The sequence below is a fragment of the Chrysemys picta genome, chromosome 18, assembly GCF_011386835.1.
Source record: "Chrysemys picta bellii isolate R12L10 chromosome 18, ASM1138683v2, whole genome shotgun sequence".
Taxonomy (NCBI): Eukaryota; Metazoa; Chordata; order Testudines; family Emydidae; genus Chrysemys; species Chrysemys picta.
Window position 1 is genome coordinate 12,976,441 of NC_088808.1, and position 15,301 is coordinate 12,991,741.

Below are 15,301 nucleotides of genomic sequence, written 5' to 3' on the forward strand. Positions count from 1 at the left end.
TGGGAGCATTTTCCCTTTCTCAAACCTTCACACCACAGAGCCCCAATCGTTTAAACTGCCACCTACACTGCCATTTAAAACCCTATTAAAAATGAGTCCGCTTCTACGAATGTCATCAGCACAGCTGTACAATAGTGAGTACGAATGTGAATGCCCAGAATGACTTTCACATCCAACGGGGGCAGGAACAGAGCTGGGTGGGCTCCCACCTATACGTTCTGGACACAATTCTCCTCTCATACACTGGTGCAATTCAAGAGTAACTCCAGTATAGTCAGAGGTAAACTGGAGTAAAAGTGGTGTGAGAGGAGAACTGATTCTTCTGTCTCCAGGGGGCAAAACTTTATAAGAGGAGAGGAAGGGTGGCTCAGCAGTATGGGGGCTAGCCTGGGACTCAGGACACGTGTGATAAATTCCTTGCTCTCCTACGGACTTCTTGTGTGACCTTGGGCAAGTCACTTAGTCGCTCTGTGCCTCGGTTTCCCCATCTGTAAACTGGGGATAACAGCACTGCCCTGCCTCATACAGGTGTTGTGAGGATAAAAACATTAAAGATTGTGGAGTGCTCTGTTACTGTGGTAACAGGGCCATATAAGTACAATCGATGGCTAGAGTCTCTGGATATTGGACGGTGGTAGTATGAGACAGGAGTGCTGGGAAGAGGCTGATCTTTGTTACTGTGCTCTGACACGGGGCAGAGGTCAGTGGCTGCTGACCCAGTGGCTGCTGTTCAGATGGGCAGGGGAGAGAGATGGTAACAAAGGGCCCTGGAAGCGAAAATGCCCTCAGACAGGCCTAAGAGAGGGAGCTTCTCCCAAGCAGCAGGGAGCCGGACTGCCCCCAACAGCAAACGTAAATAGAAAATTAAAAATTGTCCCCAGCCATAAAAATGGCAGGGCAGCGAAGAGCGCGGGAGTTTCCTCACTCCAGCGTAAGTTTCACCACAGCTACATACGCCGAAGCTTCTGCAATCCAGCTTCGTTGTGCTGGTTGATGGGCGCTCTAGAAATTGATGTGGTTCAGCTGAACCAGGCACCAATCCCCAGTTACCTTGGAATCACAGTTCTCAGGCCGACAGACCCAGCTCGGCAAGGTGGCAACCACCCTCTGCTCCCTGGCATCTCCAGGGGAGGAATCACCCACTGAAAAAGCCAAAGCTGAATGGAAGCGTGTAAAAAAGACGTTAATGATGGACAAAAGGCGGTCACAGGGTGCAGGGTGGCGTTTCCATCAGCCGGGTCCTGGCATATGGCAATCCGTGTCCCCCATTCTGAATGCAGCTGTCCTGTTGTCTATTCTACAATCAAGGAGCTTGCTCTGATTGAGGTCCATCCCAACCTGTAATCAGGGTAACATGAGCTGGAGACTCTCCAGGGAAAAATTGATCATAACAAATTTGTGTGTGTGGGCAAGGGCACTCCCCTCCCCCCGACCAGAAGGCCAAATCGATCTGTCGATTGAATCTAGAGAAGGCCAAAGACAGCAGGGAGGGGGGAATGCAGCTGCGTCCTAGGAGCTGCACCGTTCCGGGTGTGTCTCTGTTGCGTCTTTGATCCTCCCGAAGTGACTAGTCACTGGGGAAGGAGTCTATTGAGAAAGCACTGTCAGCATGCCCAAGGCTGTGCAGCGTGGAGAGAGACACGCTCTGAGTCTCAACCAGACACGTTACGCGCCGGATGTAGGGCCAGACTGGAGGAGTCCTTGTGGACCGTGTTTTAAGGGAGGGTCTGGTGGAAGAAGCCGGTGTTCCAAGCAGAGGGGAGGGGCATCGAAAGAGGCCGAGGGAATCGCTGCCTCCCACCCTTTGGATCCCAACTCCGGCATGTATTTTGCCGTCTCGCGCTCAGTGGGTGGCTTGTTGGCTGTATTAGTTCTGTATTGATTTATGCCAGCTGGGCCCATTCCTCTGCTAGATCTATTAGCTTTCTGGCTGGCCCCTCTCTCTGGTTTCAGGCCTGTATCCGAGCCAGTCGCTCTGTTTGTTGAGTCCTCGAGACGCCCGTTCCCCGCCCACAAGTTACACAAATATTTTATGTGCCATTAAACAGCTGCTGATGCTCTGGCCTTTGATCCCTGGCCAACTGTTTCTACCAAGACATCGCAGGCCACTTTCCAAGCCTGGGATGTCAGATCCTACCCTTGGATGCTTCTGTTGGCATCTAGGGGAGTGAAATCAAGAAACGGACCCAAACCGAACACCCCAGCCTACATTTCCAAAAGCGATGGGTGACTTTTGGGAGCCCAGCATGAGGCACCTCAGTGGGGCCTGAGGGTCTGAACGTGCTGAGCATCTACCATCTGAGGATCAGGTCCCTTAACAGGCGTTCCCATTGGGCACCCAAAATCACTTTTGGGAACTGTGGGCCCTCCTCCCCAGAGCCAAACATGCCTCCGATTTCCTTGGGGTGTTCGAAATCCAGATCCCAGTTCTACAACTCACCTCTCTCCTGGAGGTGCCTGCCGAGGCCTCTGAGCTGGTGTGAGCGGCCAAATGTGGGCTCTGGATGCCTGCTTGGGAAAAGGGCCCCTTGGTCCCCCGCCCGCCTAGAGATGGATGGCCAGTGAGTCGTCGAGGGAGCCAGGAACGCCTCAGAAAAGCTGCTGACAGGAGTCTCCGGGCCCATCGGGGGAAGGGGGCGTGTTGCGTCGTGGGTTCAGGAGCAGGACGATAGAAGATGGTGGCACCACCTGACAGGGCCGAGATGGCAGCGCAGAAGGGCGGAGGAGTTGCTGAGAGGCTGCTGCAGGGCTGTGGGAGAGTGACGCAGAGGGGGTGATCACACACTACGAGAGCAGCATGTCACTAGCTGAGATCTAAACAGAGCCCTGACCTGCCCCAGGTGAAGACCCAACCCGGCAAAGTCCCAGCCTCCTCCTTCTCTCACCCAGGACATCCCTGGTGCTCCGCTGTTGTGAGCCCTTCAGCCCTTCCGTGGCGCTAGCCACCCTTTCATGCAGACGGGGTTCCTTTAGCCTGCTTATGCTGGGACTTACTGGAGTCGGGGGCCAGGGTCCACTGGGGAGGTGGGGTGGGGGTGAATCTCTGCTTCGGGTGGGATTCGTTGCCTTGCCAAAGCCTCCCAGCCTGGGGGACCGATCCTTGGGGCTCACCCAGAGCCTTCCAGTGAGAAGTTACAACCATTCTTCTCCTTTGGTACATTCTAACAGCTGGGGAGAAAAACAACACATTTTTGGAAGGATCTGCTGGGATGGCCTGATAGGGGAACGAAGTCCACCAGAAACGGAGATTCCCTCCCCCAGCTACTATGGAACCTTGGCGTCTGAGGTCATGAAGTCCCATTGTTATATCAACAATAGCTCTTTAGCAACGTCCTTAGTGAGCATTTAACAAGTCACTCCTGCGCTCGCAAATGGCCATGGGACTAAGACCCGCCTGGGCATCAATTATAGCCTGTAACAACATGCTTGTCCCCTGACCTGGGTGCAAGGCAGTTCCATGCGGTAGCCTAGCTAGGACCTCCGCTGTATTCCCGAGCCAGGCTAAAGCCTTGGCCATGTCCAGGGACAGACCACAGCTAAGAGCCCATCGGCACTATAACTGGGTCCCCTGCCTCAGCTGCTATTGTCGCATGGAGCAGCCCTTTGACTTCTTCAGCACTACACATGGAGTGGTGCCAGCGGCCGTACGCCAGTGAGAACACCTAGTCCTGCCAGGGGGTGGGGTCTGCTGCTAACCTAGAGAAACGTTCCTTCTAATGCTGTTACTGCTTTGCCTGAGGAACTTCCTCTCCCCCTTGTAGGTCCTTGTGCTAGGCAGGCTCTGAGGATGCCCTTGGAGAGGTTGCAGTGTCTGTGTTCTCCATCGCATAGACACTGTGCCCCATATTGTTGAGCTTGGGCATGTGAACTCCCCGTTTGGCCTCTCAGACAGCCCGTCAAACTCCCGTCGGACCCCCTGAAATGACCCTGGGAGACCCCGCAGGAAGAGGCTTTGTCCGTCTCAGTCCCCTTCCATCCAGAGCCCTCTAGATCAACCACCCCGAGAGGCGGGCAGAGATTAGCAGCCCCATTTGACGGGGGAAACCGAGGCACAGAGCAGTGACGTGACTTGCCCCAGGTTATCCAGCAGGTCAATGGCAGAGCTGGGAATAGACTCCCAGGCCTGGGTATTAACCATTACACCACACTCCCTCTCGGGAATCCTAAAGGAAGGATTCAGTGGCTGGGACTTGAGAACAGGGTGGTGTCCACACACATGCTGCAGCCGCACTGGGGCACGCTCACAAACCCAGCTATCTGTCTCCAGGCAGAATCTGGCCAGGAAGCCAGCAATCACCCCCCGGCGTGGCCATGCCGGTTCTGGCTTGGCTGAGGGCAGGAGACAAGGAAATGCAGACCCACAAGGAGGCCAGGAAGTGGAGCCACTTCCAGAAGCTCCAGATGTGCTGGGAGCCCCATCTCCGCTGCACTCCTCCCTGCAGAGAGAACCGAAAGTGCAAGGCGCCCTCCCTTGCTCTCCGTCTGTCTTGAGCCACAGCTCCCTTCAGGCTGTCAGAGGATGACCTCCAGCAGAGGCTCCAGGCCTCTGAAAGCGGCATTTCCTCTCTTCCTTTGGCAGGCGATCGCTTGGCAGACCCTCCTCTAAAGGGAGTTCATTTCCTGCCGCCCGCGTCATCAGGGCTGGATTGAGTCAGTGCTGCCCATTCAGGCACTGGGAGTCCTACCCAGCACATCCACTCTGCGGAGCAGCCCGGGTGCAGCCGCCTCGCCAGCCCACGACGACCGGCTCCGGTTCTGCTGCCGCCGCCACTTCTCCATCGCCGAGAGCTCTGAAACTCCCTAAGGCTGGAGTGGAGACGCTTCCCCTCCCTCCGGCTTTTTCTCCTCGGTCCTGTAGCGAAACCGTGCAGCCCATCGGGGGTTCCTGGTGCGAGGCCCCTGCCTCTGGACACAGGCTAAGAAGAGCCGGGAGGCTGAGAAGAGAGGCAGAGCGGGGAGTCGGCATTCCCACCCCATGGAGGCCGGGCTGTTCCTAGCAGCGCTGCTGCTCTCTTGCACACCGATACGCACAAGTGAGTGACTCTTCCTTGCCTGCGCGCTGGGCGGGCGGCTCTGGGTGCGGGGCGCTTGGCTGATCAGGTTGGTTTAATTCTGTATTCTCCTGCTCCGTCCCATCCTTCTCGCGGCTGGATCTTTACACTAGCCCTGAATCCAGCTGAGCCAAGCGCCCCGTTTTCATGCTGCGCTTTCACAGGCACTGGTGGGCTAGACCCCAGGCCGGGTGCCGCTCTGTCCCCAGCGAACATAGCCAGAGTCCTGCTCTTGCACCGGGAACGCGCAGCCGGTGGGAACTCCACAAGCGTCTCCATTGCCTCTCGCAGGCTCTGCGAAAAGCCCAGAGCGAAACCAGGCTTTGCGTTCACTTTTCCCCCAACCCGGGGCCCCCACATCGCTGGCTCACTCTTCCCCAGCTCTCCGGTTTGCACCATCTCAGCCAGTCGCTCCCTTGGCCAGCCCGGGAAAGCTCACCCGGCACCTCCTCTGCTGTCTCTAGGCCTGTGCTCCCTGTGGCCGAATGGAGAGTGACTTATCTGTGAAGTCTCCTGGCGGGCGGGCACACACACAGGGCCCGAGACTGCAGTCTGAGGTCTAGAGCCTGCTGCTGTTAGAGCCAGATCCTGCCAAGCGCTGAGTGCTTCCTGTAGTGCCCTCAGCGCCGTTGGCTTTAGTGGGCGCCCAGGGCAATCTGCAGCTCACAGGATCGGGCTCCCTGGGCCTCATCCAAAACCCACTGAAATCAATGAGAGCCCGTCGGGCGACGTCAATGGAAGTTGGATCGGGCCCATAGTTAGCAAGTAAGAAAGCAAATTGCAGAAAAATAGCTAAAGGAGGGCAGGATACCCTGTCCCCTGGGCCTGGGACAGGGGTGGTTTGAGGCTTCCCAGTGACTCACCAGATAAATCTCAGTTCTCAGATACAATATGGGACCAGAATGCAAATGCTGTGCAAGGCCAGTTGAACAGCTGTTAGGGGTTTCCTGGGCTATGCAACGCTGCTCAGGGCCCCTCTCCCATTCCAGTGTTGGGCTGGGGATGATTGACATGAGCGCTTAGTGCCGGGAGATGCAGGGGGCCGGATCCTCAGCTGGCGTGAATCAGCGCATGCCCCACCCAGTGGGACGGCTTGGGAGGGAGGCTGATCCGGCCGGTTGTGTTTGGTGTAAAACATCTTTTGATTACTCAGTCAAATCAAACTCGGGCGGCTGCAGCCAGAATGCTGAGAGCTGGAGTTTTGCAGAGGATATAGCTTGAAGGGTTGCTGGGATTAGGAAAGAGAAAACTCGAAACAAATGTTAGAAAAGTGCAAACCCCAGTTTTATTTGGCTCGCTTTGGGTTGTAAAGGTCCCAGGCAGCGCAGGGAGGGGAGAGGGAAAAGGGGAGATGAAAATAACGTACGAGCCTTTGAAAACGGAGACTGTAAAGAAATTGGGAATTTGGCCAAATTCCATGGATTGGGATAAATCCTCTCTCTACAGTAACTGCCTCTGGAGAAGTGAGATGCTTGGGAAAGCCCCCAGCTGCGTTTATTCACCCTCATAAAATCTTGCAAGTGTTGAGGCCAAAGAGTAAAGCAACAGTAGGAGGGAAACGTACAATTCAGGATGAGGAAGGATTTGAAAGGGACGAATGTTGTGAGCAAATTCACAGAAATACACACCAAAGAAACTAAATGAGCTAAGGGGAGCGAGCCAGAGCTGTTAGTTCTCTTGAAGAATGAGACTGGAAGAGCAGATAGCAGAGCTGGAACTGTGGCTTCGCTGAAGGGTCGGACTAAGTGGATATCTAGCAAGGCACAGGGTAGCTTTGTAGTAGGGACGTGCTGTGAAAATCATCATCGATTCCACGCTGGTTTATAACACTCTGTGATCTCGTGCACACAGCCAGGCCAGCGCCGTGCTCTGCCCCAGTCCCACACATGGCAGGCTTGGCCGCGGAGATCGGTTCTAAACCAAGATCAAGTTTCCAGGGATTGTGGCTGTGGAGATAACATGGTCATGACGTTCCAGGGTGCAATCCAGACCAGTGAGGGGCTGCGTCACCCCCACCCTGCTCCTAGGGGGCCTCACAGTGCTTTGCTGCTGTAACTCCCAACCTGAGCTCCTCATGTCCTGAGTGTCTGTGTATAGCCAGAGCCCTGGGCCAGCAGCTGTGACCCCAGCAGCCTGTCAGCAGCACATCAGCCACACTCTGGCTTCCAGCAGCCTTGATTACTCCCTGCAGGGTGACCCCAACACACACCCAGTCCCGAATCATCTCCCCAAGGCGTGTGTTCTGCACTGTCTAGCACTGTCTCCCAGACAGTCCCTTGCCCCTCTAAGGAGATCAGTACACGACAGCTTGCTGCCTTCAGCGGAGTTCCCCACGCAGGTCACACAACACTGGATTAGGTTTGTTTAGAGAATCAAACAAGTTTACTGAAGTCCAAAGAGCTAAGTGTTAAGTGAGTGCAAGTATAAGGCATTAAAGTCAGAAATGCTTACAAGAGAAATAAAGCTCAAAACGCTTCCTAGTGTTAGGTAAAAAAGCAAGTCCTCACTCACCTCTCCAGCACCCGAGTTCGTGCGGAGTTGGTATGGGCTCACAATCTGTCAGAGACCAGACACCAATTCGTTGATCAACGGGCTCACACTATCCTTAGCTTGAAAGGCTTCAGAGTAAGTGTGGCAAGTTTATTAGGGGTGAGCATCAATATTTATACACAGAAGTAAACAAAGTGATTAACAGATCATAATGGTCATGCATAATCAAACAAGATTTTACAGGATAAAACAGGTTAAAATGTACATTCAGAAAGAGATAAGGGGAGATGGCTACTTAAGGGGAGGGGGGTGTCATGAGTAGTTCGCAGGTCAGAGCTTTGATTAAAAGTTCAGACAGAGACATCAAGTCTGGGTTAAGTTTAAGCTCATCAAAAGTTCAGACTCAACATTCCTCCATTTGTAGCTTTGGGATAACTATTTACCAAAAGCTACACCCCATTTTAAGGAGCCAAGGGCCGCTTGGCAATTTCAGCCTGGGCCAACTCGAAGAGAGTAAGGCCCTTGGCTGAAGTAGGAAAAGAATAAACTGACCCACATGAGTCTATGAGGGAGGGGACACACTGAATACAGCAACACAGTATTATAAGGATTACTATGGCCCCAACAATACCCACCAAGAGTTTTTTAACCCACCCAAATCCAGGCAGCCAATTCCATAAGGCTCCCCACCAATCATAAGGTGGCTGGCCAGAAGAGTAGTTCTTAGCTATTTCCCTTAGATGTTTGGTACGTTGAAAAGTGTCAGAGTAGGTGTCATTTACAAAAACACAGCATTCTTCATTTATGAGGGCGCAAGTTCCTCCCTGGGCTGCTAACATTATGTCTAAAGCCATTCGGTTTTGCAAAGCTAACTGGCGCAGCTGGGACATTTCCCCAGCCTGATTCTCAAATAGGGTCGCAGTTTCATTGGTTAAAGATTCTAGTAGTCCCTGTAGACGGATGACACCACCCCTCAAGCTAATGAGACCAGCCCACCGCTGCCACGACAAACCATCACGGATATTAATATCTCTGAAGGTTTCACGGATGTTACGAACGTGGGGAAAATGAGGGGGAGTGAGGGAGATGCGAGAAGGCGGTGTTAGCCATGCCAAATAACATGACCCTGCCCAATCAGGGGAGAGAAAGTAATAAGCTTTGGGCCCGCACACCCAGTATGTTCCATACAAAGCGTTTCGGGTATTCCATTTCTCAAAGTAGGAGGTAACCCACCACCCGTTGGACCACTGTTCCCCTGGTAATGCAGAGGGGTCGTTGTGCGAACTGCAGAGGCACAATTTGGTAGTGGTGTTTTCAAAGGGCAGTGTAGTACTGCTTGAGCAGTTGTAGAAGGCAATCGTACGTCCCTTAGCAATTAGTTGGACACCCTTGTGATCTGAGCAGGGCTTCTTAAAAGCTGACTCTGAAGGCCTGCCCACCCATGGAAAAGTTGGATTGGGGTGAGGGATCCACATGTGGGATAAGTGGGATGCGCAAGGCTTGAAGCCAAGATTTTTACTAAAGGCGGTGCCATTAAAATACATGTTGCATTTACTTGTTCCCACAAAAGTTGACCCCTTTTCTTTAACAAAACACAGTGATCCTGTCTGATTGGTTACCCTGAGATATCTGTTAATTGGCACTCCTGTTTTGTCCCATGTAAGATTGTGTTGGACTGGATCTTTTACTCTAGCCAGTGGCATCCAAGTCATATTAGCAGTGGTCAGGGGAATGGGTGTGAAGGGGAGTCCCTGTTCTGCATTTACTGGAAATTGAGTACATACCCAGCAATTACTTCTATTTCCTAAAATACGAGTTTTAACCTCGTGAGAATATCTAATAAAAGCATTATCTTCATAAGCAGAAAATAAACTAAAAAGGCATAATAAAAAACATACAGTTGTCAGAATAAAAGGTCCTCTCATTTTTTCCGAGTCAATTTAAGTCTGATGTCTGAAAGAGGTAAGCTGGTCCACTGGTCGGAGGCAGTGTCCTCAGTGGTGGCAAGAGCTGCTGGTCCGTCACTGTGGTCCACTACGGCTGGCTTGACGTGGGAGTGGTGGATCCAGGATTTGCGTCCTTCCAGGAACACTGCAGTCTGGGTTGTTAAAAGAACCTGGTGGGGTCCAGTAAACCTCGGCTGGAGGGTGTCGCCACGAATGAACTTTTTGGCCCAGACGAAGTCCCCTGGTTGGAACGGGTGGATCTGTTCTTCCAGCGGCACGGTCTGGGAAAACTGCGAGGCTTTCCAAAGGGTACGGAGGCGAGCCTGTAGGGAGAGAAACTGGCACGCGGTCATATGATCCCCTCCCAATAGTGAAACATCAGCACGTGGTAGCGCCCCACCTTTGAAAGGGGGGTGTCCATAGAGCAGTTCAAAGGGGGATAATCCCAATACACGGGTTGGGCGAGTACGAAGGTGAAACAGGACCAAGGGAAGTACCTGAGGCCACTTTAATCCTGTTTCCTGACAGTATTTAGCCAATGTAAACTTAAGCTCCCTATTCATACGCTCAACTTTCCCGCTAGACTGAGGGTGGTAGGGTGTATGAAAGGAGTGTGAAATGCCCAGTCCTTGTTCTAAACGGCCAAGGACATGACCAGTAAAGTGAGGTCCGCGATCTGAGTCAAGCATGAGAGGGATGCCAAAACGGGGTACGATGTCTCTAAGGAGAATCTTCGCCACTGTGGCAGCAGTACAATTAGCAGTAGGAAAAGCTTCGACCCAGGAAGTCAGAGGGCAAACCAAAACAAGGAGGTGCTTTTTCCCAAAAGCCTTTGGCATATCTGCAAAGTCAATTTGAAGATGTTGAAATGGAGCAGCAGGCGGAGGTCTTCCACCCTTAATTTTTTTAAGAGGCGGAGCAGGTCCATTACGCTGACATGTGCTGCATGCTTTCACTATTGACAGGCAGTAGGGTTGAATGCCTGGAGCATACCAAAAGCGAGCAATGGTGTCCACAAGGGCGTGCGTGCCGTAGTGACCCCCCTTATCATGGTGCCAGCGAACTGCCACAGGGTATGTGGAGTGAGGGAGGCAGGCTCGGCCATCCGGCATAAGCCAGGTCCCTTTGACCAGAGTGGCTCCGAGGCTCTCCCACGCCTGTAGTTCAGCAGCGGGTACTGGTACGGGGTACGGTGGAGTAAAGGAGGAGGCTGCAATAGCCAACATGGGCATGGCTAAAGGTAAGACGGCAGCCGTCTTGGCGGAGGCGTCAGCCAGGGCATTCCCACGGGTGACGGGGCTATCATCTTTAGTATGGGCCCGGCAGTGAACTACAGCCAGGACCGAGGGTTCCTGGAGGGCATCCAAAAGCTTGTGGATGAGGGGGAGGTGCTGAATGGGTTTACCGGCAGCTGTCTGGAAACCTCGAAACTTCCAGAGGTGGATGTGACAATGCACAACTCCAAAAGCATACTTGCTATCAGTAAAAATGGTAACGGTCTTACCAGCGGCCAACTGGCAAGCTCGGGCCAGGGCATAGAGTTCGGCGGCTTGGGCTCCCCAGTTGCCTGGCAGTGAGGCGGCCTCTTGAATGTCCCATTCAGAGGTGACTGCATAACCGGTGAAACGCTTGCCATCAACATAGAAGGAGCTTCCGTCCGAGAAGAGGATGCAATCAGGGTTGTCCAGTGGCACGTCAAACAGGTTGTCCCTTATCTGTAAGATGCTATAAACTACTTCCACACAGTCGTGCTGATCCTGGAGGACTGGCAGGTCAGGAAGCAAGGTAGCTGGATTAAGGGGCCCACACCTTTCAAAAATTAGGTTAGTGTCTTCCAAGAGTTCGGCCTCTAGCTGTTGCTGGCGATGGGCCGAAAAGACTTGGGTTGTGCCCCTACGCAGAAGGGCTGACAAGGCATGAGAGGTCCAAACTGTGGTAAAATGACCCAGGGTCAGGCTCTTTGCCTTTGTGATCAGCAGAGCAGCTGCTGCCAGAGTCCGGGTGCAGGATGGGGTTCCCTGAGCGACAGGGTCGATCTGCTGAGAGTAAAAAGCAAGCGGGAAATGGTGGGGCCCACTCAGCTGGGTAAGGACGCCACTAGCAATTCCGCCCCTCTCGTGGACAAAAAGGTGAAAGGGTTTGCTGTAATTGGGGGGGCGGAGAGACATGGAGGAGGCCACACTGTCCTTGAGTAACTGAAAGGCTTGGATTGTGTCCGGGGACCACTGCAAAGGGTCAGGAGCAAGGTTAGCAGTGAGTCGGTGGAGCGGTTTGCTTAACTCCCCGCAGGACGGTAACCAGGGGCGACAGAAGCCAATTAATCCTAAGAAACCTCGAAGTTGTTTCTTGGTGTTTGGCAGAGGGCAGTTTTGGATAGTCTTTATGCGGACTGGGTCCATTTGTCTCCCCTCTGGGGTTAATAGGAAGCCCAGATATCGGACCTTCTGTGAGACCCACTGAATCTTGTTAGGGTCTACCTTGTGGCCTCTGGTGTGTAGGTATAATAAAAGTGCCTTACCATCGATGCGGAGGGCAGCTTCTTCGCGATTACCTAATAGGATGTCATCTACGTATAGGACTAATGTGGATCCCTGCGGACTGGTGAAGCCTTCCAAGTCGTGGCGGAGGCATTGGCTGAAAATCGTGGGGCTGTCTCTGTAGCCTTGAGGAAGTCGTTGCCAGACATAACTTTGTCCCTCCCAGGTGAAACCAAAGAGATACTGAGAGTCTGGGTGCACAGGAATGCTGAAAAAAGCTGATTTTAAGTCAATAACAGTGAACCACTCAGCATCCCAGGGGATTTGACTGATGATAGTAGCTGGATCAGGAACTACTGCATGAAGAGGGACCACATACTGATTAACAACCCGTAGATCCTGTACAAAGCGCCAACGAATAGGGTCTCCGTCCTTTTTAGGAGGCTTTTTGACAGGCAGTATAGGGGTGTTACAGGGAGTGCGCTGAGGGCGGACTAGCTTTTGTGCAATGAATCCCTCGATAATGGGGCGGATGCCCTCCCGGGCTTCCAACGACAGGGGGTATTGAGGGACTGACGGGGGGGTTAAGGAGGGCTTCACTTGAATCCTTACTGGCTCTGCTGAAAGGAGCAGGCCAACATCAGTGTCAGAAATTCCCCAGAGGGTTAAAGGCAAGTCAGTGAGGTCAGGGGAGAGAGAGGGGGGGGTTTCCCGATTACCCTGAGTTGGGGCCGAATCTCCTAACACTGTCATCAATAATCCTACCCCTTCAGGAGTGCAGGTTAAAGTAGCCTCAAGCTTACAGAGTAAATCCCGGCCCATCAAAGGGATCGGACAAGCTGGGGAAAAAAGAAAACGGTGAGAAAAACATTTATCAGCATAAATAACATTTAGAGGCAAAGTGAGTCCCAGAGACTGTGGGTTGCCCTCCACCCCAGTTGCAGTTTTAACCTCAGAGGATAGCCAGGGAGAGGGGGCATGATTTAAAAGAGAGAAAGTAGCTCCAGTATCAATGAGGAAGGAGACAGGCAGTCCCTGGACTGAAAGGGTTAGACGAGGCTCTTTGCTGGGAGGGGAGAAAGTGAGGAAGGAGCCAGCTAAAGACATTAAGGAAATAAGACCATCACATTGTTTGCCTTCGCCCCCGGGGTACCGTCATTGAGGAGGCTGAGTTTGCTGCTGCAGCTGCTGCTGTTGCCCGTAGTTGATCCAGGCCTGGGGAACGGGCTGAGCTGGTGGTGCAGGGGTGTATTCGTCCCTGGTGTAAGTATCTGCGGATGCAACCAGACCCTCTGGGCGTCCCCAGGGGCATTCACGTTTAAAGTGACCGGGCTGTCCGCACTGAAAACAATTTCCTGGTGGCTGGGGTTGCCAGGACCCTCTTCCCCGAGCACCCTGAAATCCCCTGCCACGGCCACGGCCTCTGCCTCGAACACCGCCGTGAAAAGCTAAAGCCATCAACTTATAGTCTTCCTTTTTCTCTTTCTTTTTACTACTTTCCCTTTCTTTTTCCCATGCAAAATCAGCTACGTCCAACACTGAAGTGACTGACTCACCTCCCCAACCAGGGCGAAACTTTAAGAAATAATCCCTTACAGGGGGCACTGACTGATTCACAAAAAACGAAATAAGAGTAGGGTGGTCTGCTTCTCTTTCAGGATCCATCTGAGTGAACATTCGGGCCCCCTCCAATAGCCTCGACCAGAACTTTCTGGGTGGCTCATCAGATTCCTGCCGAATCTGCATGAACTTAGCCTGATTAGGCGAGCGGCGAGCCATTTCTTTGAGTCTCTCTAACAATCGCTCTCGATCTGTTCGCAGCTGAGTCAGCCTTGGCTGACTCCAGTCTAGGGGATTCCAGCCAGCAGCTTGATCCCGCCTATCCATCCAAGTAATATTAACCGCATCGCTATCCCCCCATGTCCTTTCTGCCATCCACAATCTACTACGTTCCTCTCCGGTCAAAACTCTACTTAACAACTGATCTACATCCATATAAGTAGGATTATGACTTGAAAACAATCTTTCTAAAAGTTCTGTGATCTTTCGGGGATTTTCCCCAAAGGACCCTGACAACCGTCCCCACTCTTTCAAGTCCCATTCTAGCCATCCTTTATATTCCACAATATTAGTATGTTGTAACTGGCCATTATTGCCCACAAAAGGTTGGTCGTGCACCTGTAAAGGCAGTACTCTACTTTCACCTTTATCACTCACAAAAGGTTTGGCAGAGGCAGCCTCTGGGCTATTCTCAGAGGAGGGGTATGCAACCTGCTGCATCTGCTTGATCATTTGCCTAGTAATTATTCCTCCCGAGGTGTGCCCTTCCATTTCCCCCTTATCCCTCTGCAGAGATTCCGACCTGGAGTCCTGCAGATTCCCCTCTGCGCCCTGGAGAGAGTCCCCCTGCGGAGGAATAGGGGCAGGGGCAGTGGGGACCAACTGACGAGTCAAAACACGCCGTGGTTTACACCCTTCATCGAAATAACATGGAGGGGGTTCACTCTCGGGAGAATACCTGACTGCCATAATTTTTAAAGATTTCCACAGCTCTGCTGCTGTGTCCCAACAAAACCAGTAACATAACTGTCCCGGATGGTCTTTTTCGATCTGGCTCCTTACTCCTCTTAAGGCAGCCTGTTCGAAAGAGCCATACGAAGGCCACCTCATCTCCGGGTCGGCCAATACCGCGGTATACCCAGTCCAATTCCTTACACACAGTGTGTACAACTTTCTCCTAGACATTCCTGTCTGTACTGGGAGTTTCCCTTCGTTCCATAACTTATTTACAATCCCCAACGGACTCTCAAGAGGCACGCTAGTCCCTTGACCCATGGTGTCTGACAGGAGCCCTCCAACTGGCGTTTACCCTGCTGTCCAGTACACGACCCCTCAATATTGAATTGGCTGGGAGAAATCTCCCGTGGCGCCTGCCAATTCGTATATGAGTGGTCTGACCACTGGACAGAGGCACCGCACCAGAAGGATATCCCGGACGAGCCCCCAAATTGTTAGGTAAAAAAGCAAGTCCTCACTCACCTCTCCAGCACCCGAGTTCGTGCGGAGTTGGTATGGGCTCACAATCTGTCAGAGACCAGACACCAATTCGTTGATCAACGGGCTCACACTATCCTTAGCTTGAAAGGCTTCAGAGTAAGTGTGGCAAGTTTATTAGGGGTGAGCATCAATATTTATACACAGAAGTAAACAAAGTGATTAACAGATCATAATGGTCATGCATAATCAAACAAGATTTTACAGGATAAAACAGGTTAAAATGTACATTCAGAAAGAGATAAGGGGAGATGGCTACTTAAGGGGAGGGGGGTGTCATGAG

At 52.5% G+C, this 15,301-nt stretch overlaps 1 protein-coding gene across 1 annotated transcript in view; it reads left to right on the forward strand.

Annotated features, from left to right (window-relative positions):
- The first annotated feature begins 4,663 nt into the window (after window positions 1–4,663).
- Window positions 4,664–15,301, forward strand: part of ENG (endoglin) — a 66,368-nt gene continuing 55,730 nt past the window's right edge. Inside the window, exon 1 of the mRNA XM_008169258.4 lies at window positions 4,664–5,033. Coding sequence (XP_008167480.2) covers window positions 4,976–5,033 — 58 coding nt within the window. The 5' untranslated portion in view covers window positions 4,664–4,975. The remainder of the gene's footprint in view (window positions 5,034–15,301) is intronic.